Source organism: Macrobrachium rosenbergii, chromosome 31 (genome assembly GCF_040412425.1).
Source record: "Macrobrachium rosenbergii isolate ZJJX-2024 chromosome 31, ASM4041242v1, whole genome shotgun sequence".
NCBI lineage: Eukaryota > Metazoa > Arthropoda > Malacostraca > Decapoda > Palaemonidae > Macrobrachium > Macrobrachium rosenbergii.
The window spans coordinates 33,198,855-33,221,310 of NC_089771.1; the positions used below are offsets into that span (position 1 = coordinate 33,198,855).

At 37.8% G+C, this 22,456-nt stretch overlaps 1 protein-coding gene across 1 annotated transcript in view; it reads left to right on the forward strand.

Annotated features, from left to right (window-relative positions):
• Positions 1–22,456, forward strand: part of LOC136855521 (dual oxidase-like) — a 163,056-nt gene that overhangs the window by 140,039 nt on the left and 561 nt on the right. Inside the window, 13 exon segments of the mRNA XM_067132636.1 lie at positions 5,689–5,874; positions 6,735–7,466; positions 7,715–7,890; positions 15,877–16,040; positions 16,850–17,040; positions 18,232–18,415; positions 18,989–19,044; positions 19,046–19,158; positions 19,541–19,678; positions 20,121–20,331; positions 20,551–20,715; positions 21,289–21,444; positions 21,588–21,716. Of these exon segments, the coding sequence (XP_066988737.1) occupies positions 5,689–5,874; positions 6,735–7,466; positions 7,715–7,890; positions 15,877–16,040; positions 16,850–17,040; positions 18,232–18,415; positions 18,989–19,044; positions 19,046–19,158; positions 19,541–19,678; positions 20,121–20,331; positions 20,551–20,715; positions 21,289–21,444; positions 21,588–21,716 (2,601 nt within the window).

Genomic DNA, 22,456 nt, shown 5'->3' on the forward strand with positions numbered 1-22,456 from the left:
CTTTCTTATAGATTTATAGTATCTTATAGTCTTTAGATTACTTTTAGGGGTTAATATCCGAAATTAGGTATTTATGTGTATGTGATATTCATTTAACCTTCCTTAGCACAAACAGAAAGTTTTAATTACAATTTATAAAATTTTGAGCAGGCATCATACTGCCTAACAACAGACCTCCTGCTAACATACGAGCCCCCATTTATTTTGGATGTGACAATTCGTCTTCATTTACCGGCCCTCCTCTCAGGGTCGAATCTCGCTCGCTCGGCGAGTTCGTCTTCACAAACAGCTGTTAAATGGTGAAAGGACCTTTGCTTTTATGCTAATGATCGCTGCGTTGCGAGAGAAGCCTTTTTTAGGTCCTCTAATCTAATCTGGTCTGTTCTACTGAATCCCAAATATTATGCATATGTGTACCAGTTATGCCAGGTTTCTCTTCTATTGTTAACTAATTGTATATATGTTTATATATGTGTGTGGGCGTGTGTGTATAGTTCCACAAAATAATGTGAATTGCTTAGGAAAACCTTGTATACTTTAAGCTTGCGAAGACTTACTTCAAATATACAAAACAGATTTATAAGAAACAACGTCAGGAAACCATAGATACAGTGCGGAGGCAAATAGCTAAACATAAAACTAAAAGTTTAATTAAATCAATTAAAAAGGTCAGTGAAAGTTGCGATGACCTATAAATAATTATTACCGTAAGACTTAATGACGTTTTCGATGCAGCTGTAGTGCTGAGAATTGACGTAAAAGGCGAAGAAGTCCCATCTAGAAAGACCAAACAGCACCGATAAGCAAAACTGACTGTGCTGACCGGGAAACGAAGTATAACAGATAGAGATTTATAGACCAGTGTTTAGCCTTCCCTTTTAAGAGTAAATGACCCAAATAAGAGATATGAAAGATAAGGGCGAGAACGATGATAAGTAATGAGTAAGCGTTGAATATATGACGAGATAAAACCAAGATTGGAAAACCCACTCACTGTGGTTAATATTAGATAAACGGTGATGAATGGAACGGGAATATTAGGCAGCCAGCGCGCGCAGGCTACAGAGTGGTCGGTCCAGTCACTGTGAAATTTACGGAGAAGGGTAGTTACAACCTTGTTTAATGAGCAGTAGCTAAACCAGTTGTCGGAAGATTGGGCCTCGTGAAAGTAAATTTATGTGCTACAACATATTTGTTGTTCTGTTGTTGCTATTCAAGAACGAACGGGAAATAGGAGAAGACAGGTTAATAAATTGTGATTAAGGAAGAGCTGAAGTTAATCATTTGAAGTAATTTAGATGAAAATAAGAGAAGTAATAGCGTGTCTGCCCTCGATTTTATTAACTGCTGTACGGGCACTCTGTTCACATTCTTATAAAATAATATCATTTCAGTTTTGCCAGTAATTGACCAATGACGTCATTTTTTCACATTATAGAAGCAACAAATTTGAAGGATTCTGGTCAAACGATTTATTTAATTTTCGGATGTCCCTAATCCAGTAAACATATACACACGTTTAAAACGGTTTCCTAGAATCCCACCGTTTTAATTTTGTCAAGTTTTTCGTTTATTGTTATTACAAATATATCACCTGTGTCTTCATAATTTAGCATTTTTAAGATTACTTATCGATTCTGCGGCTTTTTGCATCGCATGTGACCCTTCATCAAAGACAGTTTTCGCTGTGACGCAAAGATGAATTTTAAATAACTTTCCTTTTTTTTTTTTACAACTATATCTCCTCATACCTGTCATTCGGAGAATTTCCCATTTTGGCCAATCACTACCCGTCTGACCTTTACTTTTTCCCCCATTCCTAAGAATGTGATTCAGGGATAACTTTCTCCTCATATGCAAAGTAACAGCGCTTGTCAGACGAAAGAAAAAAACAGCTGATTACATGATTATCGCTGTTGCTGCCTTTGCAAGTTGACGCTTCGTATGGATGCAGGTTCCAAACTTAAGATTGTGGGTGCGGTCAGCTATAATTGAGAATGGGCCACGGAAAAAAAATTATTTTTACGACCAAGTCATTTGTTCAAGAAGTTAGCTAACCAGGTGTTTGCATATTTAAGAGGCACGCTGTACTTGCGTTAGTTATTTTTACGCATTACCGTGTGTATATATTTTTTTATAAATTAGGGATTTTGTAACGTATAAAAAAAGTACATTTTTTTTTTATAATTCAGGGATTTTGTAACAAGTATAAAAAAAGGTAAAGTGCTGTTGGATGGTCCCAATTTCAGGTTTTGGTCAACTTACTTTTTTTTTTATAACGTTGTCGATATTAAAGTTCAGTATCAGGTCATTTGCTATGGAAAGCTTACAAATAAGAGGAATTAACTGTCAGGTTTTAAGCCATTTATGTGAATTTTTAATACTGAGAGACACATTCAACAGTAAATCCCCAACAAAAATAAAGTTAACATGAATAAGATTGCATAACATGATGTATTTTTAAGTAAAGAAAAAAGTGAGTCACTCAGAATTCGTTGCATGAATGCCACTGAAGAACATTCATCGTCATTCATCCACGTGAATAGTAATGAGTAAAAGGTGTATAACTTCTATGAATGAGTGAATATAAATGCGCGTGGGTGAACTTGCTGGTGAGTGTGGTTATTGTGGGGAGCCTTGGGCGTGGTTAAAGGGTTTTGGGTAGTGAATGTGCTAGGAAGCCGGGTCTGCTCTAGGTCAGTAAGACCCAAAAAATACCTCCGCAGTTAAAAACCTTCAAATATTCCTTTCCCGATTTCGTACACAAATGAAATTATAAACCAACAAATATTCCTTTCCCGATTTCCGATACAGATGAAGTTAAAAAAAACCTTCAAATATTCCTTTCCCGATTTCCGATACAAATGAAGTTAAAAAACCTTCAAATATTCCTTTCCCGATTTCCTGTCCAAATGAAGTTAAAAAACCTTCAAATATTCCTTTCCCGATTTCCTGTCCAAATGTAGTTAAAAAAAAATTCAAAATATTCCTTTCCCGATTTCCTATACGAATGAATTGACTCTCTTACGTAAGGCTTTGCAATCCAGATCACAGGTGTTAGTTCGGTTGTTGCGACAAGATGTCAGGTTCTTTTTGCGAACGACAGGTGTGTGTAGTTTTGTCGTCTCTAGGCGACGTGGTTGCCCTCACCCAAAACCAACTCCTGTCGTGTTCACCAACTCCTGTCATGTTCCTCAACTCCTATCATGTTCGGATCTTGTACAGAGCTGTGTTTTGGCCCGGAAATGGCTATAGAGGTAAAGCTTCAGTTGACAGTTCTCCTATAAAGTCAGTGTTTCAAAAAACGAAGATGGACAATATTTATGAAGCATGTTGAACAAAATTAAGGACGAAAGCCTAGTTGTTATTTGGTGTGTAAAATTTCCTTTGCATAAACATATGGGTATAAGTTAGTTTTTAATATTTATGTCATCGCACGGATAATGAATATAATAGCGATTTTGTAAAGTTATTCTTTCCATAAAAATATATATTAGGAAAAGCAAGCCATATTTTAACTTGAAGCAGCCTCGTGTTTGTATAATCAAAGACTCGGAAAATTAACAATTTAGGTACAGTTTTTACGGAAACAATTTAATGTCATGTCTTGTTTCTTGTTCTCGTCGTGGGAAAGATTCGGACCAACAATAGATAAATCAAGTGAACCCCGTTAAAGGACACCCCTGCCCAGATAGACGTTTCATTAACACCTAACCAAACCGTTCTCAAGCAGCACGTTTTATGTATATGATTTCCTTTGTTATTAACAAATTTGTAAAGAGAAAATATCCCTCTCTAATGTCCACATTGGCGGCAAGCAGCTTCGAGCGTGAGAAATATAATGAACCTCCAAATTGAATTACTTAAAAATCGGTGGATTTATGCAGAGTTGACCAGTCATGAGACCGGTTGGTTGAGGGTGAATTTTGGAACAAAGTTCATTTTTTTTACTCCGTATCCAGCAGTGGTTTTTACGATGCTTCTCCTGTGTTTTAAAATTATTAAAACTTCTGTTGTTGAGTGAAGTAAAGGTGTTACCTATCATTAGCAAAAGTAAAAAATGTAAATATAACAGCCATTCCTTATCGACAGGCAACAAGACGTTTGCCATACCCTTCGATGGATAACTAATGCGCTGATTTTGTAAAAAAAAAATAGCCATTATTATTATTATTATTATTATTATTATTATTATTATTATTATTATTATTATTGTTGTTGTTGTTGTTGTTACTAATATTAGTATTAATAGACAACCTGTGAATAATTGACTATTTCACTGATGTCAAAAAACGAGGCAATATTATTATTATTATTGTTATTATTATTATTATTATTATTATTATTAAAGAGAGCCTCTGAACTTTCAACAACAACCCAGCATGACCATGATTGGCAGAGCAGCAGCGCGTGAAAGAGAATCCATGCTATTATTTGATAGCAACACGAAAGGGAAGGTTAAAAATGGCCTCACTCAATTAAATTTCGTTTGATAGCTGCACCCGCGTGCGTTTATAGCGAGGTCAATAGGTCAACAGGCGTGACCTGGTCGCTGTCAATCCCATATGGGGCCATTTGCTTTTGAGAAGCTGACGTTATCTGTTCTTAATTAACAGGTATTCTCTCTCTCTCTCTCTCTCTCTCTCTCTCTCTCTCTCTCTCTCTCTCTCTCTCTCTCTCTCTCTAATGCATAGATGTCTGTACTGCTTTCGTCCTACTGCGTTAAAGGACTTCTGTACATTAGTATACCCCTCTCTCTCTCTCTCTCTCTCTCTCTCTCTCTCTCTCTCTCTCTCTCTCTCTCTCTCTCTCTCTCTCGCGAGGGATAGTAAACAGGATCAAGAACTGGTTTTGGAAACAGTAGTGTTAACCAGGTTTTTAGTTTACGACTGAGTAGCTTTTTCTCCTCTTGACTGGACTTGTGCATTCCTTGACAGGTAAAAAGGATTACAGAGAGAGAGAAGAAAAATTAAATCACCGTGTACGGTAGAATGTATATATATATATATATATATATATATATATATATATATATATATATATATATATATATATATATATATATATAGATATATATATATATATATATGTATATTGCATTGAGTATTTTTTTAAACCAAATCCTAAGCTTCTGTTACAATAAACACCTGTAATGATGAAGACAGGCAGACGACATCCAACAAATTGGACAGGCATCAGTTGGTTCCACACAATATCTGGCACATCGATTAGATTGAAATCAATATAACCATTAATGGTTTTTACCGGTTCATTCGTTCAGTATAATGGCGCTCTTTTGAAGGCTGGATTCTTCACTCACGTGTCCTTCGCACCATGTAATTGTGTGTAGTTTATTTTAACGTTATTCCTGGGTCTCTGGGAGTTTTAGCTGGACGTTACAATGTAATAATGGGTAGTCTCTTCTAATGGTTTATCATATTACACTAATTGATAGCTTTATATTTCTTCTATCTTTGTCATTTTCTCATTTTTAAGGCTACCGACTGAGACTTACCCTTCCAGTCACGTGAAGTTAACTTATTATTATTATATTATTATTATTATTATTATTATTTTATTTTATTTATTTTTGCGTTTCTGACGATTGGTGACCCAAGTCTGTTGTACCTGGTACGTCCCATTTCTTTGACAGTGAACCTAACGTCTCCTACCCTTTTGCCTTTGCAGGGATCGGAAGTGACGTACATCTACTCTTGCATTCTGTTAGTGGCTGTCCCCTTGATCTGCGCAGGCGCGGGTTACGCCACGGTCAAATTCCAGAATTCGAAGAGGAGGGACTTCAAGACCAAGCAGGAAGAGAACAACAATGGGAAGAGTGTCGATAAGATGATGGTCAAGGAATGGCTTCACCAGGTAAGAAGGACCCTGTCACTGATGTACGTCCTAATAGTTTGGCATATGATTCATATGATTCGCTTGCGTGGTACACTGCAGGCATTGCTAAGCGGTGTTTGCAGAATATAGAAGTTATCAAGACCCTGTTACTGATACACGTCCTAATAGTTTAGCATATGATTCGCTTGCGTGGTGCACTGCAGGCATTGCTAAACAGTGTTTACATTATATAGAAGTTAGCAAGACCTTGTTACTGATACACATCCTAATAGTTTAGCATATGATTCACTCACATGGTGCACTGCAGGCGTTGCTAAAGGATGTTTGCAGCGTCCCATCGGCCCCTAGCTGCATCCACTTTTATAGCGTTCAGCTTGCTGTCCAACACCACTAACTGTTAACTTCTTAGTGTTACTGTGGGGTTTCCTCCCACTTCCACTTTTAGATCCTTTTACTCCATTTTCTTTATTTTCTGGATATCTCTATCTTGCTGTTCAACCTCTCCAACTCTTTCTTTCCACCTTCGTAAGCGCTGAATGGTCGAAAGTGCCCCAGTGCTTGGCTTGGCAGCTTAAATCCAATAAAATGGGCAGATGGTTCTTTTTAAGTTAAAATTGCGCGCCTGTAAAATGGTGAACATTGGACCTTTACTTATTGTGCAGGTGATTGTGGACAGAATACTTTCAAAATTTATTTTGTTTAATGATTCAACTGGTGGCAAGTGTTATTATAATTATTATTATTATTAGGTTCTAGCGGTATCACTTAACCAAAATGTCAGTGATATTATTATTATTATTATTATTATTATTATTATTATTATTATTATTATTATCAGGTCCTAGCAGTATCACTTAATCAAAACGTCGATGTTTCAGAACCACAAACGTATCGTGAAGGTCAAATTCGGCCCGAACCAGGAGATCTGCACCGTCAACAGAAAAGGCGAAAAGATGCGTCGCCTGTCGCTCGCCAACCTAGACGTCCTCACGGTCGAACTGACCCAGGACATCCGTCGGAAACCGATGGTCCTGATCCGACCCAACGTGGACCACGACCTCGTCCTGGAATTCGACACGGAGGCCGCCAGGCGCAAATTCATCCACAAACTGGAGCAGTTTATGCAGTCCATCAAGAAGGAGATCCGTAAGGAACACACCAACAAGGAGGAGATGCTGGCGAACGCCGAGACGAAAGAGCGAAGGCAGAAACGCCTCGAGCACTTCTTCCGGGAGGCTTACGAACTCACCTTCGGCCTGAGGCCCGAGGAGAAGCTGAAGCTCGAGGACGCCGCCAGCGACGTCAGGATGGTCATGAGGACCTCGCTGTCCAAGAAGGAGTTCGCGGGGGCGCTGGGCATGAAGGCCGACGAAATCTTCGTGAAGAGGATGTTCAACATCGTCGACAAGGACGGGGACGGTAGGATATCCTTCCAGGAGTTCTTGGATACGGTTGTCCTCTTCAGCAAGGGCACCACCGATGATAAGTTGAGGATCATCTTCGACATGTGCGACAACGACCGCAACGGCGTCATCGACAAGACGGAGCTGTCGGAGATGATGAGATCTCTCGTCGAGATAGCGAAGACCAACACCGTCAGTGACGAAGAGGTAAGATGATTATTATTATTATTATTATTATTATTATTATTATTATTATTATTATTAGCTTTCTATTGATATAACAATACTTATTCGTGTTTACCTTTAGTGTTAAATGTACTGGTTATTGAACTGAGCAAATATTCGTGTACAGTGGTAATAACAGGCTTCATATTTTCAAACCTGAGAACGAAAAATAATGGACATTTATAGCATTAATACTCTCCAAGAAATAACACGATTCTCCCCACGAACAGGTGGAAGAACTGATCGACGGAATGTTCACCTCCTCCGGCCTCACTTACAAAGACTCCCTGACCTACGATGACTTCAAGCAGATGATGCGAGAGTACAAGGGCGACTTCATCGCCATCGGCCTCGACTGCAAGGGCGCCAAGCAGAACTTCTTGGACACGTCCACGAACGTCGCCAGGTAGTTCGACCGACCTTTTTTTTTCACGTGCTGATTCTCAGGATTAGTAGAGTAATCTGTCTATCCTGCTGATTCCATTGTGGCTTAACAAAGTAGATGATTCTTTAATAAAAGAGTTTCGACGAATTGGCACTGCATGTTCTTCACTAACTTTTTTTAAAAATGAAAGCTTCATGTTCGTTTAAATTTATATTGTAAACTTATTAAGTAGACGTTGCATAATGTAGTGTAAGCACTCAAGTGAGTCTCTCTCTCTCTCTCTCTCTCTCTCTCTCTCTCTCTCTCTCTCTCTCTCTCTCTCTCTCTCTCTCTCTCTCTCAGTTTTCTTAACTGGACTTCCTATTTTCCGATTCATTGTAGGTTTCTAGTAAATTTGACAAATTCCTCTGCCATGAACTGTAATGTTAACTTGGCTGTACTCAATATGTTGAGAGTAAAATTACATTGAGGCTCTATACCCTACCCATATGTTCATCGACCTCATTTACATAATTTCTTGATTCAAAACTTCATAAGAATAACAGTTTCCAAGTACCTCAAAAGTTGCCACCGTCGTATTTCTATTTTTATCTAATTTTCACGTAGCTACACCTTTCCCCATAATTTTCCATTTCCTTCGTACTTCGCTTGACCTTTAATGAAGCCTCTGCCGTACCCGTCATTCTTCAAGCCCGCCATTTTGACTTACCATCCTCCCACAATGCCATCTTCCCGATGACGTCACAGCTCCCCGTAGGGTCCATCGGCGCACCTCAGTCATACGCGATGGTCATTAGCATTTTAGCGTAGCATTTTAAAATGTCCTTAGGAGAGGGGCTGTGGGGGGGAGTTAAGTATCTTAAGGATCCATCACCACGTCCCTCAGTATAAGCTCCAGAGGGCGTCAGTGTGTCATTAGAGGGCGGAAAGCATCCGAATTTGGTTTGGTATTTCCATTCGATGAGGCACACCGTTGCTGGGTTTCGCTGTCGTTAAGTAAGAGAATACTTTTATATTAAGAATACTTTGATATTTTCTGATTTCTCCTCTTGGTCCGATACACTTCAAACTTCAGATACTTTAGGAAACTTAGCCTGCGTGGAAGTAGAGAAATTGTTGGGGCTTCCTATAAAAATGTGAAGGAGGTTGTATATTTTACATGAACGATTCCACAGGATTCCAGAAACGGAATTACTCAAATGATAGTTAAATATAAGCTTGTACTGTAAGTTACCATGGGGTTACTGAGACGGAATTAAACAATGGAAAAACTGTTTTTTTTTTTTTTTAACGTGTGTCTAGACATTTTGCTATGTCGCAGGATAAAGATTGCCTTTCGATAAGTTGTAGGAGGCCGGCTTTTTTTTTTTGTCTACCGGTCCCTAAGGGTAGTAGGCTGGTGCCGATATCAATTTCGCGACGGGACGGAAGAACTGGGATGAAAGGAGGCGGCAGAGTAAATTGCTGGAGGAGGAGGAGGAGGATCAGGAGGCGGAGGCAGAGGAGGGAGGAACAACCAGACAGACGGCAGAGCCATAAGGGTGAACTAACTGAGGAAAAAGTAGGCCAAGGTCTCTCTCTCTCTCTCTCTCTCTCTCTCTCTCTCTCTCTCTCTCTCTCTCTCTGGCTGGAATTAATGACGCAAAAATAATGAAATCCTTTGAAATTCCAGTAAGGGAGTGCGCACGCATTTAAAAAAACAAAAACAAAAAAATTGCCATGAATTGCATCTTGCATTCTGGCAAATTATATCTTTACCTTAGCTTCACATGCTCGAGATATTTAAGCAACTCATGTCTCCTAATATGATTTCCTCCAGAGGCAAAATAAAAATACTTGGAAAAGTTTCCTATCTTACGGAATTACCATTCTGATACGTTTATCAGTATATCGTATTGTCTCACTTTCTGGTGATTTAAGTACATGACACTGATGAGAATTTTGATATGTATAAAAATAAGATCATAAAAACAGTAGTATCAGATTTAATTTCACATTGTTCATCTTGCTTCAATTTTTTCCTTTATTTGAGTTTTCATTTTTATTCATTTTTTTATCTTTATTTGTATTCCAGTGGAAATCAGAAATTTGTAACCATTCAGTTCCAGGAGTTGGCGATGATGAAGTTGCATTTTTTTCCCTGTTTCCAGTTTTCCACTATTTCATCATTCATCGTCATTTCATTTCATTTCCTTTTGTTCTCCAACTCCTTTATTTTTCCCCGTGAATATTTTCCTTACAGTAATTTTCTTAAATTATTCTTGTATCTCTTTCTATCTTCCTCTCGAAGAAGCCCAAAATTTCACTTAAATTTCCTTTTGGTCTTAATCTGTATTTTCCCTGTGAATATTTTCCTTATGAATATTTTCCCTACGAATATTTTCCCTACGAATATTTTCCCTACGAATATTTTCCCTAAGTAATCCCCTTAATCGACTCTTGTATCTCTTCTTTCTTTCAGTCGAAGCCCCCAAATTCACTAAAATTTCCTTTTTGTCTTAATCTGTATTTTCCATGTGAATATCTTCCCAACGGTAATCCCCTTAATCTATTCTTGTATCGCTTCTCTCTTCCTCTCGAAGCCCCACATTATTCCTCTCCTCAATATTATTCCTCAGTAGAAACGAGGGAGAGAAATCCTTCATGTAAAATGGGATGACCATAATCTGTAATAGCCCTCCGTCGTAAGGAGACGGTGAGAAGTGGCCTCGTTAGGCTGTGATGTTGGGAGGAGTTGTATTCAAGTGGTAGATGCTGTGGATTGCTCTCTCTCTCTCTCTCTCTCTCTCTCTCTCTCTCTCTCTCTCTCTCTCTCTCTCTCTCTTTTTGAAGGAAGTCTCAAACTATTTGGTTTGCCTTTAATATGTGCGTATGCTCTCTCTCTCTCTCTCTCTCTCTCTCTCTCTCTCTCTCTCTCTCTCTCTCTCTCTCTCTCTCTCTCTCTCTCTCGGAAGAAGTCTCAAACTATTTGCTTTAATGTGTGATCTCTCTCTCTCTCTCTCTCTCTCTCTCTCTCTCTCTCTCTCTCTCTCTCTCTCTCTCTCTCTCTCTCTCTCTCCTGAAGGAAGTCTCAAATTACTTGGTTTCCCTTTGCGTGCAAATGTAGTGTTGATTGATGTTATTGCATCAGGCATGATAAATACGGTTCCTTTTGCCTGCGTTGGATGCTCGTCGAAGCATTTACGATAAACTTCTCCGGTCGTTCGCTTACTACGAATGCCTCTGGCCAATTCTATGGATGGAGTTTATGAATTCCCTTGCATATTACAAGGTAGTTGTGGCTTCCTACCATCTATATTTTTTTTTTACGTCTTCCTAGTATTTTATATCTTTTGTATCTTTTCAGCGAAAGTTTTTTATTTTTATTCTCAAGTGTTTATACATGGCGTCAATTATTGGCGTTTTGTATTGTCTCTAGTTTCACAATTATTAAAACCGTGGGTCTCTCTCTCTCTCTCTCTCTCTCTCTCTCTCTCTCTCTCTCTCTCTCTCTCTCTCTCTCTCTCTCTCTCTCTATTCTTGGTCATATAGTAAATTTTATAATTATGAAAAGAAAATTAAGTAAATTTTCTTTATTTGTCTTTATATTTACTCTTTATTTTCCGTTTCTCTTGAGTGCTCACTAATATAAAACTAATATAAAGTTAGCTTTGTCTTAGTAAAGTAAATTCCAGAATTGTGATGCATGTGTAATGTAATGTGTAATGTAGCACAGCTTAACAAGTACGATAATTCTGTAAAACTAGAAATGACATATGTTGATATGAATAGTAAGATTGTTGTTTGGGGGGACAGGTTCATATTTTGGAAAAGGTGCTTTGCTTTTCAGTATTTTCCAATATGTTTGTTTTGTTTTACAAAGACTCGTACGAAGCGAGTAAGCTTTTGAGATGAATTTTTACAAGTTTCGAAACTGTTCAAATGATTTTTTACAAGTTTCAGAACTGTTCAAATGATTTTTGACAAGTTTCAAAACTGTTCAAATGATTTTTCACAAGTTCCAAACTGTTCAACTGATTTTTGACGAGTTTCAAAACTGTCCAAATGATTTTTGACGAGTTTCAAAACTGTTCAAATGATTTTTGACGAGTTTCAAAACTGTTCAAATTTTACAACTATATAACAGTGTAATTCAAATTCCAAGACATCAAGCTATGTTAATATTATGTTTTGAAAACAGTTTTCTGTAAATTCGCGTCCATCGACATTTGTGATTTTTAATAAGCAATTTGTGATTATCTCTTTGCATATTCGCCGATTCTACAGAGATTTAAAGAAATCTCCCATGAATTATTCTCATCCAAAAACATTTTAGTTGAAGTTAGCATTCTGAGTGTCCCCACAGATAACATTTTTTACTTAAGAATTGCTAACAACCATCTCCTTATTAATCAAGTATTGAATCCCGTAGCATACCAACTAACACTCTAATCCCATTTAACTGAATCGCTTGTCCACTGCTGCTTTGTGACATCGCTGCTGACTGCTATTTACCACTACTACTACTACTAACACATCCCCTGCTGCTGACTCCACGCTGACACCGCCGCTGTTGCTGATGACACTATCCGATGCCGCTTTCATCGTTGTCTGCTGACGCTACTGACGGCACATAACAGCAAAACAAGGAGGTATTATTTACCTCTGTTATTGAAGCACCTCTCTCCTCTCTCTTTCTCTTATATTGTTTAAGACCTGAAACACGAAAAGACAGTGATTGAATGTGGAGATACTTCCTTTTTTTATTTAATACCTTCCTTTTGCATGCACATCTTCACAGAACTAAATTAGAGTCGATTTTACTTTTGAAAAGTTTAACTCAGTGTAGACTTAATGAATGGCTTTAGTTAAATCAACTTTTTACTTGCCATGACAGAATATTCCCGGATTCGTGAATTGGCAGCTTAGTGATATGCTTTAGATTTCAGTCATCGCTAACGTAACGTGAAAGGTTGTGGTCCTTTTGCATCGAGTCCTTGAGAATTTTTAAGAATAGAGAAAAATTCTTCTGAATTTTCTTTGTGGGCATGTTGTCATCTCCATTCCACCAGTGTCGTATTTATAGATTTATTTCTCTACTGTCTTCGATGTTAGTAACTTCTCCACGCATTCTGAAAAAGCTGTTGGTGGCTGAGGCTTCTTTTAACAATTGTGATTATGCATTGCACATCTGTTGTAATGAAAAATGGCTTAACCAGTGATTCATTATGCACAAATAATAATCAAATGCGCTGCTTAATGGTGTAAAGAACCTTCAAAGGTAAGTTGAATTTAGCTTGTGTTTGCATGCGGAGTTATAATGCAAGTTACGAGAATATTTTTTTAATGTGGTGATGGAACGTATTAGTATTTAATGGTAAGGTATACTCTTTGCAAAAGTCGGCTTATATACCTCGCAAGTTAGGTCAGATTTGACTACTAATTTCCATGATTACTTTACCGTAAGTGCTGTGGTATTTAGGCCATTCAAAAGCCCATCTTTTCTCGAAGAAGCTATTTCGTGAGATCGAGTCTTTCCTGAAGATGTTATTGTATTCTAGTGGAGTACCTGGAGTCATTTGGAGTACCTGGAGTGATGTTGGAGTACCTGGAGTGATGTTGGAGTACCTGGAGTCATTTGGAGTACCTGGAGTGATGATGTAGTACCTGGAGTGATGTTGGAGTACCTGGAATGATGTTGGAGTACCTGGAATGATGTTGGAGTACCTGGAATGATGTTGGAGTACCTGGAGTCATGTTGGAGTACCTGGAGTCATGTTGGAGTACCTGGAGTGATGTTGGAGTACCTGGAGTGATGTTGGAGTACCCGAAGTGATGTTGGAGTACCTGGAATGATGTTGGAGTACCTGGAATGATGTTGGAGTACCTGGAGTCATGTTGGAGTACCTGGAGTCATGTTGGAGTACCTGGAGTGATGTTGGAGTACCTGGAGTCATGTTGGGAGTGATTGTGTTCTAGGGTACATCGTGCAGATAAAGAAAAAAAAAAACGTGCTGGTTTGGTCTCGTGGTCATGCGTGACCCAGGAAAAAATTTAAGGCATGACAGACGGGTCCTTTGAACTTGAAACTGCCGAAGAAAAAAATAAATTAATTGATCTTTTATTGCCTCTCTCTCTCTCTCTCTCTCTCTCTCTCTCTCTCTCTCTCTCTCTCTCTCTCTCTCTCTCTCTCTCTCTCTCTCTCTCTCAAGACTGTCTTCGAAATAGTTATCCCGTACAAAGTTTTGCTTTTTATTGTAAAGGTTCAAGGAGACCAACAGATCAGAACGGTTCAGCATCGCTTTTTTTTATTGTTTTAATATATAGTGGATATGGATGGCTTCACTAGTGAATGCCCTAGTTGCTGTACGTTTACCTATTATCATAATTATTAATCCTGCTTTTCGCACCGTTTTTGTTATTTAAGTTTAGGTGAAATTTCCTCAAAGTTAAAACTCGTCTATATATTTTAATCGAGGTGATGTAAAAATTTTGTTTAATAATTTTTCTAACTTATTCTTAACTAAGGAAGAATGTCTTTTTTTTCCAAATTCACGCAAATTGTTAATTTACGTTTAAAGAAAAACTTAACGTCACAGCGTCATTCTCCACGGACGTAAACGCCATCATCGGCGTCCTACCCATTTCTCACAGTCATCACACTTTTTTAACCGCCCTCGGTTCGTAGGGCCTATGTTTACAAGTCACGTTCCTCGTGAACTTTTTAAAAGCGTGAGGGCATGGGGTAGGGTGGGAGAGGTTTAGGCAGGGGGGTGTTCGAGCAGATAGTGTCTGTGTGGGGTAGAATTTCTTCTTTTCCCTATGCGTCACGATTTGCATAATTGCTGGGTACCTTTCGCCCGAGTTGATGATGCGGTCCCGAATGCTTGAGGGGCTACTTTCGTCATTCTTCGCTAGTGCGAGAAACTGCTGTTGTCAGTGGGGGCACTTTCGCTTTCTCTCGTATTCTGCGCAAGGTCCGTATCAACCTTGATTCTACGCATCAGTAAATAGCGCTGTTTTATGAGACTTTGGTGCTTACTTACGTTGCACCGTGATGTTTACCACCTGCTGGTTGATTGAAAACTGAATTAATAGGAAACGTTGCTGAGACCAACGCGAGTTGCATTTACATACAGAGTGGTCTTGTTATGCTTTGCAAGGGGAGAAAACTTTGCTTGCTTTTGACTCATTAAGTTCAAGGCCCTGCACTGAAGGACTCAAGTCACTGTTGTTGAGAGGATGCATACCACAAAAATATCTCCCTAATCCGGCTTTTCATCAGGGACTGAGATCTTTAAAAGCGATGGCATTAGAATTCCGAAATTACAAATGCATGTGTGTGTGTGTGTGTGTGTGTGTGTGTGTGTGTGTGTGTGTAAACATAGACCTAGATTAGAAAATCAAGTCAACAAAGGTCAAACATGCTATCTTTGCAGTGTTCTCAGCATGAAGAATCTTTAAAATACGTTGTGTACGGTATACATGAATATACAAATGCATTATTATCCCTCGTGACAAAATTTTGCATGAATTCGTCACCAAATAAAAAGGTAATTTGGATCTTTCTTAGACAGTGACCCCCCAAAAGAGTTTTAACCCGATATGCATCCACCACCTTTGCGGCGTGTTTAGTACAAGCCCGTCGGGGAGATGACCGTAAAAACATAAACAAAGACTGTAAATATCATAAAGATAATGACCCCAAGAAATATTAGTCGTAGATAACGACCCCCGAACTTTGTTGGGGGTCACTATCTAGGAAAGATCCGGTAATTTTTTTAGTTATAGAAAATCCTTAAACATTGTTAAAAAATGTTTGCCGAAAACTAAATGATTTTGTAAGGTTGAAATCGTAGAAAGAAACATATTGACGAGCTCTCGCATTTTTTGGTTTTTTAGAGTTATATAAAATCCTTACTATAAATTGTTAAAAAATGTATACCGTAAACTAAATGACTTTGTAAGCTTGAAAACGTAGAAAGAAACATAATTGACGAGCTCTCTCCTTCCTCCGCGTGTATACAGAATTGCGAGCTTCCACATTTCCGAGATCAAGGACCGAAATCGTCACTGGATGCTCAAGAAGTACGACTCCCTGGCCACCTTCCTGGAGGAGAACAGGCAGAACGTCTTCTACCTGTTCGTCTTCTACGTCATCACCATCGCCCTCTTCTGCGAAAGGTTCATCCGTAAGTCACCCAGATTCGAGGAATGTTTATGATTGTGGTTTGGTCGTCGGAGAAGCAGTATTTTTTTTTTTTTTTAAGAATAGGGACTGTCTTCCAGATTCAAGGAATGTTTATTGTTGTGGTTTGTTTGTCAGAGAAGCAGTAATATATATATATATATATATATATATATATATATATATATATATATATATATATATATATATATTATATATATATATATATATATATATATATATATATATATATTTATATATATATATATATATACATATATATATATATATATATATATATATATATGTGTGTGTGTGTGTGTGTGTATACATATATATTAATTTTTTTTTTTTTGCCTCAAGAATAGGGACGGATTGTATTACATCAATCTGTCACTCCCTAATTTTCCTGTCTTCTAACTGATTATTGGAGTAAATATAATTTTTTTTTTTTTTGCCTCAAGAATAGGGACGGATTGTATTACATCAATCTGTCACTCCCTAATTTTCCTGTCTTCTAACAGATTATTGGAGTAAATAATACCGACTAGTGTAATGTTTATGGTTTCGTTAAGGTTCATCTTCTTTTATTAATGTTTTTCTTATTAATCTAGTTATTTTATTGGTGTTAAAGTCTGTCATTACCATAGTAAATGGCTTCTTGGACCACTAATAATTCGTTCCTGATTGTAGCATAGACTACCAGGCAAAACACCAATCATCACTATTCTATTTCTTGATGTCGCAACCCAACAGCGCAACCGAAACATACTTAAGTCCACAACCGCCTAACGCCAATGCTTTCACCGGCAGATTATTCCTTCATGGCTGAGCACACTGACCTGAGGCACATCATGGGCGTGGGCATCGCCATCACCAGGGGCGCGGCCGCCTCCCTCTCCTTCTGCTACTCCCTCCTCCTGCTCACCATGTCCAGGAATCTCATGACGAAGATGAAGGACTTCAGTATGCAGCAGTACATCCCGTTAGATTCTCACATTCCGGTTAGTAGCGAGGAAGTGGTTTCCTCAGTCATGTACTGTATAATTTCAGGCGTTTGGAAGCGTCTAGTGTTATTTTGATATTTGCAAAGAATCGCCGTTTTTGTTTTTACATCACTAGCAAGGGAGCAGTTTCCTCGTAGCACTGTATTTATAATTTCATCGTTCTGTAAAGTTTCAATGTTATATTCCTGCTTGTAAAGAATTATTATTATTTTTTTAGATTAAGCTGACCTTGCGTCAGCACGGGCTCTTGCTCTCAAGGACATACTGTAAACCACATAAAATCTGAGAAACGTGTAGCTTTGATGCAGTTGTTACCAGGACTGGGTGACTGTATGATTGTAATTACTAAGGCTTGATAGAAAACTACAAATGGAACAACAGGGGCTGACACCCCCCCCCCAAAAAAAAAAGAAGTTAACTCACTTCCTAAGAGAGAGAGAACGTTTTATTAATGAATAAACACGAAAGCTGGACACTGGCGGCAGAGTTAGCCTAGTCAAAAAACCTATAAATGAACACAACTCAAATATTATACCAGAGTTAGCCATGTCAAATATCAATAAACGAACACAACCTAAATAGTGTAAATTTGGGAGATGGTGACCCAGTTTAGACAACAATAAGTCTTAGATACGTCAATAAGAGTAAAATAGGATTGCTATGTGGTATCTAACCGTATTTCCCTTTATCTTCTCTTACTTCCTAATGAGCACCATATTCTTTGGAGGCTTGAATTTCAAGCCAGTGGCTCCTTTGGTGGGCTTGTTCCTTATGAATAGGGTTCATCTTCTGAGTAATAGTAATAATAATAATAACAATAACAACATTTCAAGTCAATGGCCCCTGTGGTGGGGTTGTTCCATATGGATATGGTTCATCTAAATGATAATAATAATAATAATAAATTAATAAATTTCAAGTCAATGGCCCCTTTGGTGGGCTTGTTCCATGGATAGAGTTCATCTTCTAATAATAATAATAATAGTAATTATATAATTTCAAGACAAAGGCCCCTGTGGTGGGCTTGTTCCATATGGATAGGGTTCATCAAAGAAATATTAATAATAATAAATAAGTAAATTAATTACTTATTTTCAAGCCAGTGGCCCCTTTGGTGGGCTTGTTCCGTATGGGTAGGGTTCATCTTCTAAATAATAATAATAATGTATCCATGTTCCTCTCACGCAGTTCCACAAGATCGTCGCTTGCACCGCACTCTTCTTCAGTATCCTCCACTCGATTGGGCATCTAGTCAATTTCTACCACGTTTCAACACAGCCCGTCGAGAACCTCAGGTGCCTGACGCAGGAAATCTCCTTTTCGTCAGATCAAAAGCCTACCGTGGGCTACTGGCTCTTCCAGACGATTACAGGTACGTTAGGACTCTGGCCATTGATGCAGTTTTGCAATACGCTCTGGTATTCGGTGAGGCGTGTGATGCCTGGCGTGAGATTGTTCATGATTTTTGTATTTGTTTGTTGATCGTAAACAGTTTCGTTGAATACTTGGATTACAGAGAATAGTTATTTAAATGTAACATATATATATATATATATATATATATATATATATATATATATATATATATATATATATATATATATATATATATATATATATATTGTAAATTAGTTTTCCTTCATAGTTCACGATTTTTAGATTTTATATATTGTGGCTTTTATTTTACACTGTAATGTTTACTTCTCGATTTTCTCCATACTGGGCTGCAACAGCAGTATGTTTCTCAAGCTAGGGTTTCTTATAATAATAATAATAATAATAATAATAATAATGCTGTAAGCTTACGTTTCGTCATTAAATTTGTTTCACTTTATATACTACATATTTATGATTACTTGTTTATTCTCTCGTTTTTACGTAACATTAACAACACATCCCCCTTAAAGACTTTTACTGTCGAGTACAATCCAGCCTTTCTTTCCAGGCGTGACGGGAGTTCTCCTGTTCATCGTCATGTGCATCATTTTCATTTTTGCTCACCCCTATGATCCGTCGGAAGGCCTACAAATTCTTCTGGGCCACTCATCAACTCTACGTCGTGTTGTACATACTGAGTCTCATGCATGGTTTGGCAAGACTGACAGGATCTCCCAGGTTAGCCTTATAATGTGTTAATGACATATGTATTGCTGTTAATATCCCTGTTAATTGTAGTAACCACAGTGGCGTCTTAACTTCTCGAGGTCAGGTTGGAAACGTGACCTCGTTTTTTTTCTGACACGCTGTATGCGAGTTCAGATCCTGCTACAGGCTTCAGAGTTACTTGATATTCTTGCGTTTGGATCTAAGGCTTTGCAGTGACAAGCGTATCCAAAAAGTGCGAAGAAATCGTGAAGTTAAGAGGGCATTGTGGTTATTAAAATCACATACGTACCTAGTAAAAAGTGCCTCAGAACAAATCAGATTAAAATATGTAACATACGTAGGAAATGGCTTGAATTCAGAACGTGTAGTGTAACTTTACTCATCTGTTCAGGTTCTGGATATTCTTCATTGGACCTGGCATCGTCTACACACTGGATAAAATTATAAGCCTCCGCACTCGGTACATGGAACTGGATATCATCGAAACGGAACTACTCCCTTCGGACGTTGTTAAAATAAAGTACTACAGGTAAAGCTCGTTTCTTTGTATCAGGTGCAGTTTGGAGAATCGTTCTCAGCCTTTGTGAAGTCACATATTTCTTTATTTGAATTACAAAAAAAGTTATTGATCTTTTCAACAGAGTTTGTTTTTTTACTTGTTAATCAGACCATGGACAGGTAAAGTAATTTTCTTTGCATCAGGTGCATTTTGGAGAATAGTTTTCAAGCATTTTGAAATTTTTTTCTTCTTTTGAATTAGAAAACACTCAGTGATCATTTGATCGTTTTAACCAAGTTTGTATTTTATTTGTTAATCAGACCTTGGCCAGGTAAAGTTCTTTACTTTGTATTAGTTGCATTTTAGAAAACAGTTTCCAACCATTTTGAAATCCCCTGCTTATTGATTTGAACTACAGAAGACAGCGATTGATCATTTTAACTAAGTTTGTTTGTTTTTACTTGTTAATCAGACCACCTAACTTCAAGTACTTGAGTGGCCAGTGGGTGCGTTTGTCATGCACTGCTTTCAGACAATCAGAATACCATTCCTTCACTCTCACGTCGGCGCCCCACGAGAACTACTTGTCGTGTCACATCAAGGCGCAAGGACCATGGACCTGGAAACTCAGGAAATTCTTCGACCCACACAACTACGTCCATGATGAAGATAATCCACCAAGGGTAAGGTCAACAAATGTTTATGGCTGAAGATGATTCTCTTATGGAATAATCGTTGTTATTTTTTATTAAGACCTGTTTTGAAAAGAGGAATTTTGAAACAGTATTTTGATGTAAAATGTTGCGGAGAATATTCTGCAGCTCCAGTTCACTTGAAGACAAATCCATATGTTAATGCCATGTATTTGTCAAAGAAATTGTCACGGTCTGGTCTTTCCTCAGATTCGTCTAGAGGGACCCTTCGGTGGCGGAAACCAGGATTGGTACAAGTTTGAAGTTGCTGTGATGGTGGGCGGTGGTATTGGTGTCACTCCATACGCCTCCATTCTCAACGACTTGGTCTTCGGTACCTCTACCAACCGCTACTCTGGAGTGGCTTGTAAAAAGGTAGGGATGTGTTTTTGAATCTTCTGTTCTCACCAGTAAGAGAGGGTTTAATCATTCTTCTGTGTTCACCAGTAAGAGAGGGTTAATCATTCTGTGTTCACCAGTAACAGAAGGTTAATCATTCTTCTTTATTCACCAGTAAGAGAAGGTTAATCGCTCTTCTTTGTACACAATCATTCTTCTGTGTTCACCAGTAAGAGAAAGTTAATCTTTCCTCTGTGTTCACCAGCAAGAGAAGGTTAATCTTTCTCCTGTGTTCACCAGTAAGAGAAGCTTAATCATTCTTCTGAGTTCACCAGTAAGAGAGGCTTAATCTATCTTCTGTGTTCACCAGTAAGAGAAGCTTAATCATTCTTCTGTGTTCACCAGTAAGAGAAGGTTAATCTTCCCTGTGTGTTAACCAGTAAGGGGTGGTTAGTCATTCCTCTGTGTTCACTAGCAAGAGAAGGTTAATCATTCATGTATTCACCAGTAAGAGGTTAATCAAATTGTAACTAAAATGACAGTTGTTACTATAAACATCCACAATGACACAACAATAAAGGCACAATAATCAATAAAATTTCGTTACAGGTATACTTCCTCTGGATCTGTCCGACACATCGTCAGTTTGAATGGTTCATTGATGTGCTCAGGGATGTTGAGAGAAAGGACGTTACGAATGTACTGGAGATGCACATATTTATTACCCAATTCTTCCATAAGTTTGATCTTCGAACAACTATGCTGGTTAGTTTTGTAGTACATTACTGTACTGTACTTTTATATTAACTTGAATTGTACTAGTGCTTTACAGTTATTTTAGAACAGTAACTTTTTTCCACCAAGATTTTTTCATCCAAGTGTTTAAAATCTTTTTTTTTATTTTGCAGTATATTTGTGAAAATCACTTCCAGCGACTTAGCAAACGCAGTATGTTTACGGGACTGAAGGCCATCAATCATTTTGGACGACCAGATATGACTGCTTTCCTCAAATTTGTTCAAAAGAAGCACAGTTATGTAAGTATTCTTTTTATGTTTCCTACATTATCCACGAACAGTAACTTAATTCCCCTGGTGAACTTCCGTTTTCTGATATATGTCTTGACTCCTTCGCTAATGAAAATTAATATCATAGCCTCAATATCAGTTTACAGAGAAATAAACCTGTAAAAAGAATCATTATTTGTACTAATTTAGCCACTGTTAACAAAAGGAGGTTCTTTTAATGAAATAATCACCTGATGATCTCACTTCCTTAGTGTTCCCTTCAAGCAAATTCTGAATAAATTCCTGGAAGCTTGCTGTTGGAACTCAGGTTTCATAAACGGGCATTGAGCTTTGTAAATATTGAAATACATGATTTGTAATGAAAATATAAAAAAAAACTTTTACGAATGGTAGCCTGTGGTTAATTGTTACATCATTGGGTTGAATGTTAGTAGCTTTGAATGTAGGTATGATCTATTTATTTGGTAATATTATCAGATATTGGCAACATATTTGCCTTAGGAAGGAATATGCAGATAAATTGTAACTGAACTAAACCTAACTTTCTGTTAAATACAAGTTTCTTTATTAATGCTTTGTATAGCATTTTTTCTATTGTATATTTATTGGCATCATATATTTAATGATTTTGTAATTGTCAACCAGCAATGTAAATAAAAAATCAGACGAATCCATGAAAGAAATTCTGTGAGAATCTCTTAGAATTTTCAGTTCATCCGATCAGAAGTTTTTAAGTAGCAATATACTAA